The 13,406-nt window shown below is 36.5% G+C and overlaps 1 protein-coding gene and 1 pseudogene across 3 annotated transcripts in view; one reads left to right on the top strand and one right to left on the bottom strand.

Moving 5' to 3' along the window:
* Window positions 1-13,406, bottom strand: part of HAT1 (histone acetyltransferase 1) — a 58,946-nt gene that overhangs the window by 9,730 nt on the left and 35,810 nt on the right. For all 3 annotated transcript variants that reach the window (XM_042949129.1, XM_042949131.1, XM_042949132.1), the window contains exons 9-10: window positions 4,590-4,741; window positions 1,964-2,080 (exon numbers count right to left, since the gene is read on the bottom strand). In XM_042949129.1, coding sequence (XP_042805063.1) covers window positions 1,964-2,080; window positions 4,590-4,741 — 269 coding nt within the window. The remainder of the gene's footprint in view (window positions 1-1,963; window positions 2,081-4,589; window positions 4,742-13,406) is intronic.
* On the top strand, window positions 7,489-10,789 carry LOC122227875 (annotated as a pseudogene).

The raw sequence follows: 13,406 nt of genomic DNA, 5'->3' as shown, positions 1-13,406 counted from the left end.
TTCTTATGGATGAGCAAAACAAGTAGTTTCTTGAGATGGAAACTACTCCTGATAAAGACGCTGTGAAGATTATTGAAATGACAACAAAGAATTTAGAATATTAGTTGATAAAGCAGTAGCAAAGTTTGAGAGTACTGACTCCCAATTTTGAAAAAATTTCTACTGTAGGTAATAAAATGGTATCAAATAGCATCACACGCTGTAGAGAAAGAATCAACTGATGTGACAAACTTCAGTTGTCTTACTTTAAGAAACTGCTACAGTCACCCCCAGCCTTCAGCAACCAGCACCCTGATCACAGACAGCAGCCATTAACATCAAGGTAAGACACTCTACCAGCAAAAAGATAATGACTCACTGAAAGCTCAGATAATGGTTAGCATTTTTAGCAATAAAAGGTTTTTAAATTAAGGTATATACAGTTAAAAAAAAACATAATGCTATTGTACACTTAGCAAAATACAGTATAATGTAAACATAACTTTTTTATGCACTGGAAAACCATAAAATTCACTTGAATTGCTTTATTGCAATATTCACTGTATTGCAGCTGTTTGGAACTGAACCTGCAGTATCTCTGAGGTGTCCCTATACTCTGATGTTGCTATGATCACATCTATTTATACTGTTCTATATGCCCAAATTTCCCATAAATTTTCTAGTGGCGCCTCAATTGGTTAAGCGTCCAACTTTGGCTCAGGTCATAATCTCACAGTTCTCAGGTTTGAGCCCTACATTGGGCTCTCTGCTGTCAGTGAGAAGCCTGCTTCAGATCCTCTGCCCACCTCCCCGCCCCTCTCCCACTTGCATGCCTACTCTCTTTCTCTCTCAAAATAAACACTTAAATTTTTTTTTTCTAGTTGACAAACTAATGTTACTTTAAAACTCAAAACCTTTGGAAAGCACCATCTTTACCAATTGTCTGATGTTTCTGAATTGATAAACATCAAAGAATAAAATGCAACTTTGAACAATTTTGGGGAAGAGAGAACAGTGCAATGTATTACAACCTATTTATAGGCAGACAGTAGTCCATAAGACAGAAAACTTTTGGATTTATCATTTATTACGTTCTCAGCTTCTGTATTGTACAGGCCTACAGGTATAATGTATACAACTGTAGCAACCACATGTCAGATATTATTTATAGAACAAATTAAGAAATATTCTCCCCAATCAGCTTACTGCACAGCTGCAGCTATCATAGCAAATCCCCATTCACAGAGGCTGGCATGGACAATATCTACCGTAATAATGGCCACATGATGATCAGGACAAACCTGATCTAGGAGGGGAAATTTCTGAGTTAGAGGAAAATATGGGATATGAAAAATATGGGGTGGGGGTAGGAAACAAGAAGAAAGAATATTAAAAAAAAAAGAAGTAAACAGTATTATGTTGCAGTTTCAGCTATGGTAAAGTATAGATGTTAAAAATGACAACCAAGGGCATATTTAGGAAGAAGGCAGCAAAGGCAAACATAATATATATGACAACTAGGAAACTAGAGACTCAGAAAAAACTAACAAAATAATTTATTAAGGAAAAGTTTGGGCATTCACATTTTTAAAAGAGGGCAAACAAATGAAATAAAAAGTAACCATGAATAAACTATTCTTAGAATTAGTTTTTAAGTGAATGAAAAGAGATTTATAGCTTACACTGGAAAATTATGACAGCAAGACTTCTTATAACCAATTGGAAGAATGTATTCACTTTTGTAAAAGTATAATTTAGGAAAATGATTTGAACTCTCCCATACAATGGCAATTGCTACACTTTCTTCTTTTATTTTATTACTTACTTATTTATTTTTAAGTAAACTCTACCTGCAACGTGGGGCTCAAACTCACAACCCTAAGATCAAGTTGCATGCTCTACCAAATGAGCCAGCCAGGTGCCTCTCTTCTCCACTTTTAAACAATGACAAGAATACAATCTTTAAGACTCTACAAAGTCCTACCTTATATGGGCTAATTAGTCTTCTTTTAATGTCCAGTCTATAGCTTCTGTACTGTTCAGCATCACTCATGTCAGTTACCAGTAGTCGAAGAATTTCATAAACTCGTCTAGCATGTTGCTTAATGAAACAAAAGAAAAACACGAACACTTTCAAATCACAAAATAGTGACACTTTTCCAAAAGAACACAGGATATACTGAATATCTCCTATGGGCCAGAAATTGTGCTAGGTACCAGACAAAAAACAATAAAAGATAGTTTCTGTCTTCAAGGAGGTAGCAGCCTAATGAATAACACAAATGATTGAAGAGTGGTTAATTTAATGATGGAAATATGCATAGGGTATTATGGTAGTGTAGCCTGGGAATGGGATAAACGCTAGAAACAAAACCTGGGGAAACAAAACCTGAGCTGAATCTTTTTTTTCTTTTTTTTAATGTTTATTTATTTTTGAGAGAGAGAGAGAGAGAGAGAGAGAGAGAGAGGGAATGAGTGGGGGAGGGGCAGAAAGGGGGGAGACACAAAATCTGAAGCAGGCTCTAGGCTCTGAGCTGTCAGCACAGCCAAAGTTGAATGCTTATCTGACTGAGCCACCCAGGAGCCCCAAAACCTGAGCTAAATCTTCAAGGGAAGGGACCATGCCATTCTAGAAAGAAGGGAGGGCACTGTGCGTATACAAGTGCAACATGCAACACACATGCAGGACTGAAGCAGCCTGACGTTGCTGGAGCACAAAATGAAAAGCAGTGAGTAGATGTAAAGTGAGGATACAGCAGAAGTGTGTTTACATAGAGGCTTACACACTGTGTTTTTATCACTAGGCTTTTACACACTGGCTTTTATCTAGCAGGTGACAGATTTTAAGTGGCATGAACAAAGTGCACAAATACGAGTTTTAAGAAAAGTATTCTCTCAGCTACATAGAAATGGTAGCAAAAAGGGTAGGAAGACCAATTAGGAAGCTGAGCTATTAAATCAGGCAAAAATGATGAAGGCATGAACTAAGACAGCACAAGTAAGAATACTACAGGAACAAAGATTCTAGAAGAAGAGGAAAGACTGGGTGTGGAGAAGCATGTGGGATGATAGAGTTTTCACAGCCTAGGAGAGAGTCAGGAGGCAGGAGAACATATAAACCTTAAGAAAATTCTAGTTTAAAAGAGTGAGGATTTAAGCAGTATCAGTACACAGGCAAGAGTTAAAACCGTGATTGGTTAGGAAAGCATAAACAGTGAAGAGGGAGATGTCAGAACCCTGTAGTACAGTGACAATTAAAGGGCAGGGAGAAGACAAAAACAAAGAAATATTAGGAAAATCAAGCTTTTGATACCAAAAGTAGTTTTGGTATCACTGAAGCCAAAAGAGTAGCCCATAGTTTTTCTGTTTGTGTTGTTTCACATATATTTATTGAAGACAGGGGAGGGGTGAAGTATAGGTAGATTGGGAAGATGATGTCTGAACATTCCGGAAGGGACACCTGAGCTGAGCCTGAAAAATGAGTAATACCTGGCAAGGCAAAGATGGAGGAACAAGAAAAGGGGGTATCAAGGGCAAAGGGAATAGTTAAACAGACTTCAAAAGAAGAAAGATGTAGCACAGTTGGGAAATAGCAAGAGGTTTAATAATGCCACAGCTTGCAGGAAAGTGGTAGGAAAATGAGTCTACCAAGGTTGGCAGGGTCCACATTATGACTGGCTCTATGTGCCATACTAAGTTTTAAATTCTTTTTCTTAAAGGAAAAAAGGTGTTTGTATTCCCTTTCTTTTAAAAGCTGAGCTATTGAATAAATTCTCTAAAGGTTTAATACAGTCTGGGCATACCAAATATTTCTAAAATATTTATTTATCTTAAAACTAGGAAGCCACTAAAGTGTTTTAAGGTAGGAGAAAATGGAAAGTTTCAGTTCAAATTAAGCTGTTGAAGATCAGTGATCAGGAACCTTTTTATATACAGTGTTGGAGTTCAGAAGGAAAATCTACATTGGAGAGTTAGATGAGATCTCCCAAGTCAACAATATCACATACTAGTCCTTATTGGAATACCCTTCATCTCACATACCTTCATAATCCAAATCCTACCCATTCTTCAAAGCTTAGATCAGATGCATCTCCCTCCCATGAAAAACTCTGACTCCCCTGCATATATAAATATAAGAAACTAAACTCCCTCCTCTGAACTCCCAGATTATTTCTTCTGTACCTATTTTAGGATATTTACTACTTTAAAATTCAAATATACAGATGTATATAAAGTAAAAGTTAAATGTTTTACTCCAGCCCTTCCCCCCACCAATACCATCTCCAGAAGTATTAACTATTTTATCATTTGAAACATTTTCTTAAAAAGCAAAAGTAAGATCATACTATCCATTCTTTTCTGCTTGTTACACTTAATAAGCCATAAAATCAACTATCTTCCCATTCTATTAATGAGGAAATTAAATTGCCCTAAGTCACAGAACAAGTGCTATACCCAGATCTGAACCAGGCAATCTGGCTTCAGAGCCTATACTCTCAACCACTGCTACTTCCCACACATGTATTCTTAATGCATTTGCAACGTTTACGTTGTACTTAAAAAAGAAAACTTCCAAACTGAAATGTTTTCCTTCCACAGAATAAAAATACCTTATTTATTTTGAACTTCTGTTGTGCCTCTATTGCCATCTCTTCATTGAATCCTTGCATCAACTTTTCCCGGGAAAAACAGGGCAAATCTTGACAGAGCTTCACAAGCACAAAGTCTCTTAATTTCACGTAACTTTTGGATGGATCTTCCGCTAAAGAAAAGGCAGAATAATATTTCTCTTATCCAACATAATTCCTTCATCATTTGAGATCTCAATATACATGTTAGGCTAGAAAAAGCAAATATTATTAAAAGAATTTTACAAGACAAAAGTTATAATGAGAAAGGATTATTCCTTATTAATCAAACAATGGCACTATTATCTTTGCCAAATAAAATTACATAGTATTTGTGAAATTAGAGCTACTCCTTTCAGATGTAGACTTTTTCATGGGTGCTATCCTATGCATCTTAGTTTTTTTATTAAAAAAAAATTTTTTTTAATGTTTATTAATTTTTGAGAGAGAGAGAGACAGACAGAGTGCGAACAGGTGAGGCGCAGAGAGAGAGGGAGACACAGAATCCCAAGCAGGCTCCAGGCTCTGAGCTGACAGCACAGAGCCCAATGCAGGGCTCGAACCCACGAACCAAGCGTTGAGATAATGATCTGAGTTGAAGTCAGACACTTAACTGACTGAGCCACCCAGGCGCCCCAATTTTATTTTCAATTAAAGTAGCTGTATAAACAAGAGATTCAAGTTTGGATAATCAATTCCAAAAGCAAGTATTCAGTGATGTCTAAAGCTTCTAAAGCTCAATTTATAACTCCCCTACCCTAAACCAATAACCTTTACAGTCTGCCATACTTCTTTCCCCTAATTTAAAAAAATTCTTGGTTCTACAAAAGCAAATATATATTTTAAGAATAAAATGACAATATGATTTTGATCCTTTCTTCACTGCATCTGAATAGCATAGATCTTCCTTTGTTTGTCTCTTATCTACATTAGACTAAGTAGTTGACAAGGAAAACAGCAAAACATGATGGGTAGAAAGAAGACTACACAGAGAAAATCAGTTTGAGTCCCAGTTCTGTCATTCATAGATACAGGACCATGGGCAAGTCACCTCACTTCTCTGAGCTCTTGCTTTCTGATCAGTAAATGGCTTGAAACAAAGAATACTAAATTCTGAGCTAGTTCATGGATCATAAGACTTAATACTGTTACAGTAACAATACTCTACAAATCATTCAAAGCAATCCCTATCAAAATCCCAGCTAGCCTTTTTAGTTGCAGAAATTAAGTTTATCCTAAAATTCATACAGTTATGGAAGGAACCCAGACTAGCCCAAACTATCATGAAAAAGAACAAATGTTAGAAGACTCACACTTCCTGATTTCAAAAATTACTACAAAGCTACAGTGATCAAGACAGTACGGTACTGGCATAAGAACAGATCAATGGAACTGGATTGAGAGTCAAAAATAAACCTCTACATTTATGATCAATTTTTTTTTTCTTTTTTTGGTCAACTGATTTTTGAGAAGTGTTCCCAAACCAATCAGTGAGGGAAAGAATGGTCTTTTAACAAATGGTACTTGGACAACGGGATCTCCACAAGCCAAAGAATGAAGATGGACCCCTTTCCTCACACCATACACAAAAATCAAAATCAACCATATACCTAAATGTAAGGGGCAAAACTAGGGGTGCCTGGGTGGCTCAGTTGGTTAAGCATCCGACTCTTGATACTGGCTCAGGTCTTGATCTCATAGTCATGAGATAGAGCCCCAAGACCCATGTCGGGCTCTGCACTAAGCATGGAGCCTGCTTGGGATTCTTTCTTCTCCTCTCTCTCTCTCTCTCTCACTCAAAATAAATAAACTTAAAAAAAAAAGAAGGGTTAAAGCTATAAAATTCTTAGAATAAAACATAGGAATAAATCTTCATGACTTTTGCTTAGGCAATGGTTTCTCAGAACCAAAAGCACAAATAACAACAAAACAGATAAATTGGGCTATATCAAAATTTAAAACTTTTGTGCTCATATGATACCATTAAGAAAATGAAAAGACAACCTACAGAATGGGAGCATATATTTCCAAGTTATATATATGGTAAGAGACTTGTACCCAGATTTTATATATAAAAATGTTTTACAATTCAATAAGAAAAAGAGAACTCAATTAAAAATCAGGCAAAAGTGCTTCAGATTCTGTGTCTCCCTCTCTCTCTACCCCTCCTCTGGCTCAAGCTCTGTCTCAAAAATAAACAAACATTAAAAAATTTCTTTAAAAATCAGGCAAAGGATCTAAACACACATTTCTCAAGAAGATCTATAAAGGGACAATAACCACATGAAAAGATGCTCAATCAAAATCATTAGCCACAAGAAAATGCACATCAAAACCACAATGAAATACCATTCCACGTCCACTAGAATGACTAGAATAAAAAAGACAATAAGAAATATTGATGAAGGTGTGGAGAAATTGAAACCTTCATTCTACTGGTGGAAATGTAAAATGGTACAGCCACTTTGGAAAATAATCTGGTGGTTCCTCAAGAGGTAAAACATAGTTACCAGATTTTTGACCATTTCTACACCTAGGTATGTACCCAAGAGATATGAAACATAGGTCCATCGAAAAACTTGTAAACAAATATTCACAGTAGCACTATTCATAAGAGGCAAAAAGTAGAAACAACCCAAATGTACATCAATTGATAAATGGATAAATAAAATTTGGTATATCCACACAATGGAATATTCTTTGGCAATAAAAAGAAATGAAGTACTAACCTATGCTATAATAAGGATGAACCTTGAAAACACATCAAGTGAAAGAAGCATCGTATTATTATATGACTTCAATGTCAAGAATAGGCAAATCTATAGACTAAAATAGATTAGTGGTTGCCTAGAGCTGGAGGGGTATAGGTGGTAGGGGGTGAATGAGGAAAGGAGTGACTGCTAATGAGTACTGGGCTTCTATTTTGGGAGAATGGAACACTCCAAAATTAGATTATGGTAATGGCTGCACTATAAATATCACTTAAAAATTGTACACTTTAAGTGAATTGCAGAATATGTTAACTATATCTCAATAAAGCTGTTTATAAAAAAAAAGTCTGAGCAAGGGGTAATGTTTTATGATTCTGAGTCATTATCCAATCCTCCATTCATTCAATCCATATGAACTAAACACCTTCTTAATGTTTCCATGTGACATTAACATCGTATCCATGTAATCATTAATTAAATATTATATGACAATGGCTTAAAAATGGTAAGTGAAATTCTGTCACTGTATCAGTTTGGTATGAAATTATGGTCTATTAGGAATGTACACAGATGATGAAATTAACAGTGAACAAAACAACTGAAGTACAGACTGTCAAAAGCCAGAGACAAAAAGAAAATCCTGAAAGCAGTAAGAGGAAAACAACTCAACAGAAACCATAGATGGCCAGAAGTCAGTGGGGTGATACATGCAAAGTACTGAAAGAAAAATAACTGTTAAAGAATTCTATATCCAGAAATATCCTTCAAAATGAAGGTGAAATAAAGATATTCTCAGAAAAGGAAAGAGAAAGTGTTGCTAACAGACCGTTCAAGAAATACTAAAAAAAAGTTCTTTAGATTAAAAGAACATGATACGTCAAATCTATATGAAGAAAAGAACCCTGATAATTATGAAATATAAAAGTTGGTATAATTTTTTTCTCTTTTCTCCTCTCAACTGGTTTAAAAAAAAATTACACGAAAAAATAATTATAAAACCAACGTCTGGTTTCTAATATACAAGGATGTAATATATATGTCAATGGGGTGCCTGGGTGGCTCAGTTGGTTAAGCATCTGACTCTTAAAATCTTGACTCAGGTCGTGATCTCACAGGTCTTGAGTTTGAGCCCCACACTGGGCTCTGTGCTGATGGTCAGGAACCTGCTTGGGATTCTCTCTCCTTCTCTCTGCCCCTCCCCCGCTTGTGGGCAGGCACTCTCACCTCTCTCTCAAAATAAACTTAAACAAAAAGGTAGCAAAAAAGAAACAAAAGAACAACAACAAAAAGCAACATTTAGAAAACAAGTAGCAAATGGAAGGCATAATTCTAACCACAGCAATAATTACATTAAATCTAGATACATTAAACATTCCAATAACGAAGCAGAGATTGTCAGACTGGATAAAAAAAGATCAACGATATGCTATCTACAACAGAAACATTTTGGAGAAAGCTGAAAGTCAAAGGATGAGTTTAAGCATTACTAAAATAAAAAACAATTGGGAAAAAACAGTTTAAGACAAAAAAAAAAACGAGAAAAAAGGGCACATTTTATAATGACAAATTAATTCATGAAGATGTTAACAATTATAAACACATAGACAACAACAGAGGCCCAAAATACATAAAATAAAAGCTGACAGAATTAAGGAAGAAATAGATAATTCAATAAAAATAGTTGGAAATTTCAATGCTACCCAATAACGGACAGAACAACTAGACAGAAAATCAGCAAATATAGAGAAGGCGTGAAGAACTCTATCAACTAACTTGACCTATCTGGTAGTTAGGTATCATTTCACCCAACAACAGCAGAATACGCATTCCTTTCAAGCACACATGGAACATTCTCCAGCAAGACCACATGTTGGGCAAAAAATTAGTAAACAATGGCCCATGGACCAAATCTCACCATGGTTACAGAGAACATACATGGCTTGCAAAACATAAGGTATTTATTGCTTCACATTTTAAAGAAAGAGTTTAGGGACCCTAAGGTAAAGTATAAATTAAAATTCAATAAATGAAAAAGAACTGAAGTTACAAAGTATGTTCTCTAACAACAATAGAATTAGATATCAACAACAGAAGTAAATTTGGGAAATCTAGGATATTTAGAAATTAAACAACATACTTCTGAATAACCCATGGACCAAAATGCTATTGGAAGAGATTTTGAACTGGGCGCCTGGCTGGCTCAGTAGGTAAACCATGCGACTCTTGATCTCACGGTTATGAGTTCAAGCCCCACACTGGGTATAGAGTTTACTTAAAAAAAAAAAAGAAAAAGATGGGGCGCCTGGGGGGCTCAGTTTGGCTGAGGTCATGATCTTGTGGTTCACAGTTTGAGCCCCACGTTGGGTTCTGTGCTGACAGCTCAGAGCCTGGAGCCTGCTTCAAGATTCTGGGTCTCCCTCTCTCTCTGCCCCTCCCGTCCTCATGCTGCCTCTCTCTCTCACAAATTAAAAAAAAAAAAAAAAAAAAATTAAAAAACAGGTATTTTGAACTGAATAAAAGCATAACTTATGAAAATACATGTTGTATATAAATATGAAAGTATTTATATATTTAAACTTCTGCATTAGAAAAGACATCAAACCAAATAAAAAACCTAAGTTTCAGTCTTCATTAGAATAAGAGCAAATTGAACCCAAATAAGAAGAAAATAATAAAAGTTAAAGTGGAAATCAAGTAAGTAGAAAACAGAAATAGAAATTTCTATGAACACACAAGGGATCCTATATAACCGAAACAATTTTGAAAAAGAACATGACTAGAGAAATTTCACTTTCTGATTTCAAAACTCAATATAAAGGCTGAGGTACTGCTGTTGCTGGAGCCATGATACTTAAGAGAGAAAGGGAGGCCACAAAGGCCTAGCCAGCAGTACATGAGCCCCAAGGAGAATGATGCACAGCTTTAGGCTGGAAAGCAAAAGGCCAGGGAAGAGGAGAAGCAAGATAAGAAGGTGATGAGGCTACAGGTGACTCCAAAAAGAAGAAGAAATCTCTAGCCTCAGAAGAGAGTAAGGATGATGAAGATGACCACCAGCAAAGGTGTGGAAGGGCTCATCAACATCAAGAACCACAACTGGGTGGCACAGATAATTAGTAAGGTCACACAAGTGTATCTGGACAAGCCCAAGGAGCTTTCAAGGAAAGAAAAAGAAGACAGGGAGAAAGCAAAAAAGCATCACATTAAAATGCATTTATTGGGAAGACAGACTAGGCCAAGGCTGACCTCACCTGGCCGGAGATCAATCAGAAAGAGCAGAAAGGAGTGCAGCAGGTCACCAGGAAGAAAGAAGAGGCAAGAAGAGCAAAAGAGGATGCAACTTTATCAGGAAAACAAATGCAATCCCTTACCTTAATAAGTAAGCAAGACCTGTTGGAGGAAATACCAGGCAACTGGGCCCTTTTGCCAGGATATCTGCTATGTCTTGCCCACTCTATGCCCTGGCACCACTGAAGCAGCCCCTCAGAACTAGGAGTCTCCCTGTGGCCTGGGTCCTCCTCTTCATCATCTTAACACATAAATAATTGGGGGAAAAGGCGAGCTGGGGGGCTGGCTGGAGAGGGAACAGCTGCTATCCTTGAGACAAAAAGATGATGACTGTGTTTCCTATGTAACCATTAGAGTGGTTCTGTTTTAAGAATTTAAACCTCTGTTGGGGGGTAGAAGGAGTGTATTGGAAACGGGTTAAGAAGTTTTCATTTGTCAGGTAGATTGCACCTTATGGGGCGGTTGTGCTGGGGTCAGCTACTAATAAACTTGCAACACCAGCCCCAGACTGTGTTGTCTGGGGGCTCACTCACAGAGGCTATACTCCAGGTCCTTAAAGGTCATGGTTGTCCCCAGCCAATCCCCTCTAATTGAGGCTTCCTCTCTCTGCCCTTCCCTACCCCATTCCTAGCTACCTGGGCAGGGCCAGTATCCATTTTTAACCCTACTCCTTGATCATTTCAAGAAACTTCTGCAGCATCCAGGAAAACCACACTCCACAAACTCAATGTACATATTTGGTGGATTAAATTTCACATAATAAAAAAAAAAAACAAAAACTCAACATAAAGCTATAGTAAACTAATCAAGATAGTATGATACTGGCATAAGGACAGATATACATTGAGCCTCAGAATCTAGAAATAACTTCCCATTTATGATCAACTGATTTTCAACATAGGTACCAAGGCAATTCAATGGAGGAAAAAAAAGTCTTTTTAACAAATGGCACTGCATCAACTGGATAGCCATATGTAAAAGGATGAATTTAGAAACTTATATAATATACAAAAATTAACTCAAAATGGATCACAGACCTCATTTAAGAGACTGGGAACAGGGACTGACTGCAAATGGACATGTGGGGTCTTTTAACTGTGATAGAAATATTCTAAAACAGGACTGTGGTGATGGCTGTAAAACTAGGCAGATACACTAAAACTCACTGAACTGTATGCCTAAAATGGGTGAATTTTATGGTATGCAAATCATACCTCAATAAAATTGCTTTAATTAAACCTCTACTAAATAACATACTCTCAAGCAAGCATCTCTTTAAAAAATTTCAGTACTAACAGATGAGGTTCAAACTTATTTAATGTCAATTTTTTCAAGTCTACCTCTTCTAATCTGTTTAGAAAAAAACTGTTTTTGCTAATATTAATTCAAAATAAAATTTAGGGGGCGCCTGGGTGGCTCAGTCGGTTGAGCGCCGACTTCGGCTCAGGTCACGATCTTGCGGTCCGTGAGTTTGAGCCCCGCATCGGGCCCCAGTGCTGACAGCTCAGAGCCCGGAGCCTGTTTCAGATTCTGTGTCTCCCTCTCTCTGACCCTCCCCCATTCATGCTCTGTCTCTCTCTGTCTCAAAAATAAATAAACGTTAAAAAAAAAAAATAAATAAATAAAATAAAATAAAATAAAATAAAATAAAATTTAGTATGAGTGAGATCTTAAGTAACCTCTATAACCTCAGAATATTAGGAAAAACATAGAAAATAGAATTACAGTTGAGAAAAATCTAAAAACTCATACTATATTCCTATCAGAAATTTTCTTGTAATTCAGAAAAACAGACAAAAAATTTCCATTTAGTTTTACATAAGCTGTGATAGACTGACAATATAAGGAGCCAAGTCACCATTTCAATCTGTAAGAACTTTAACCAAAAATGTCAGACTGAAAATGAACTTAAAATGGTGACACTCAGTAATCTGTGACATCTTTCAATTCCTTTGTTTCTCTGCTACAAAGAAAAGCAACACATTTAAAAGATGAAATTTGCTTGAGTTTAAATCTACAGTCACATTCAAAATCAAAAATTGAGTTTTTTCCAAATTAAATACATTATCTAACAACATAAGTGCTCTTCTATCATTTTTTAAAAATCTCTCCAGGGGTGCCTGGGTGGCTCAGTCGGTTAAGCTTCTGACTTGGGCTCAGGTCATGATTTCACTGTTCGTGAGTTTGAGCCGTGAGTTTGAGCCCTGCGTCAGGCTTTGTCCTGACAGCTCAGAGCCTGGAGCTTGCTTTGGATTCTGTGTCTCCCTCTCTCTCTCTCTGCCCCTCCTCCGCTCATGCTCTGTCTCTCCTTCCAAAATAAACATTAAAAAAAAAATTAAAAAGAAAAATTTTCCAGGGGCGCCTGGATGGCTCAGTCAGTTGAACATCCAAGGTCATGATCTCACAGTTTGTGGGTTTGGGCCCTGTGTTGGCAGCCCAGAGCTCTAAGCCTGCTTCGGATTCTCTGTCTCCCTCTTTCTGCCCCGTGTGTGTGTACTCGCTCTCAAAAATAAGCATTAAAAAAAAAATAATAAAAACCTCTCCATATTAATGTTATATTAGAGATAAAAAACCATATGAAATCAGATAACACAAATCACCTAAGTATAAAAATTTTACAGATAATATTCTAAAATATTCTATTCCAGTACTATAAAGGGACATTTAAAGGACAGTTATAATTAGCTCTTAATACACTACTGACAGATTAGTAATACTGATATATATTCCAGCCCAAGATCAATTTCTTTTTTTTTTTTTAATTTTTTTTTTAACGTTTACTTATTTTTGAGACAGAGAGAGA

Source organism: Panthera leo, chromosome C1, assembly GCF_018350215.1.
Source record: "Panthera leo isolate Ple1 chromosome C1, P.leo_Ple1_pat1.1, whole genome shotgun sequence".
In the NCBI taxonomy this organism is placed as follows: domain Eukaryota; kingdom Metazoa; phylum Chordata; class Mammalia; order Carnivora; family Felidae; genus Panthera; species Panthera leo.
This window is presented reverse-complemented; position numbering and strand designations above follow the sequence as displayed.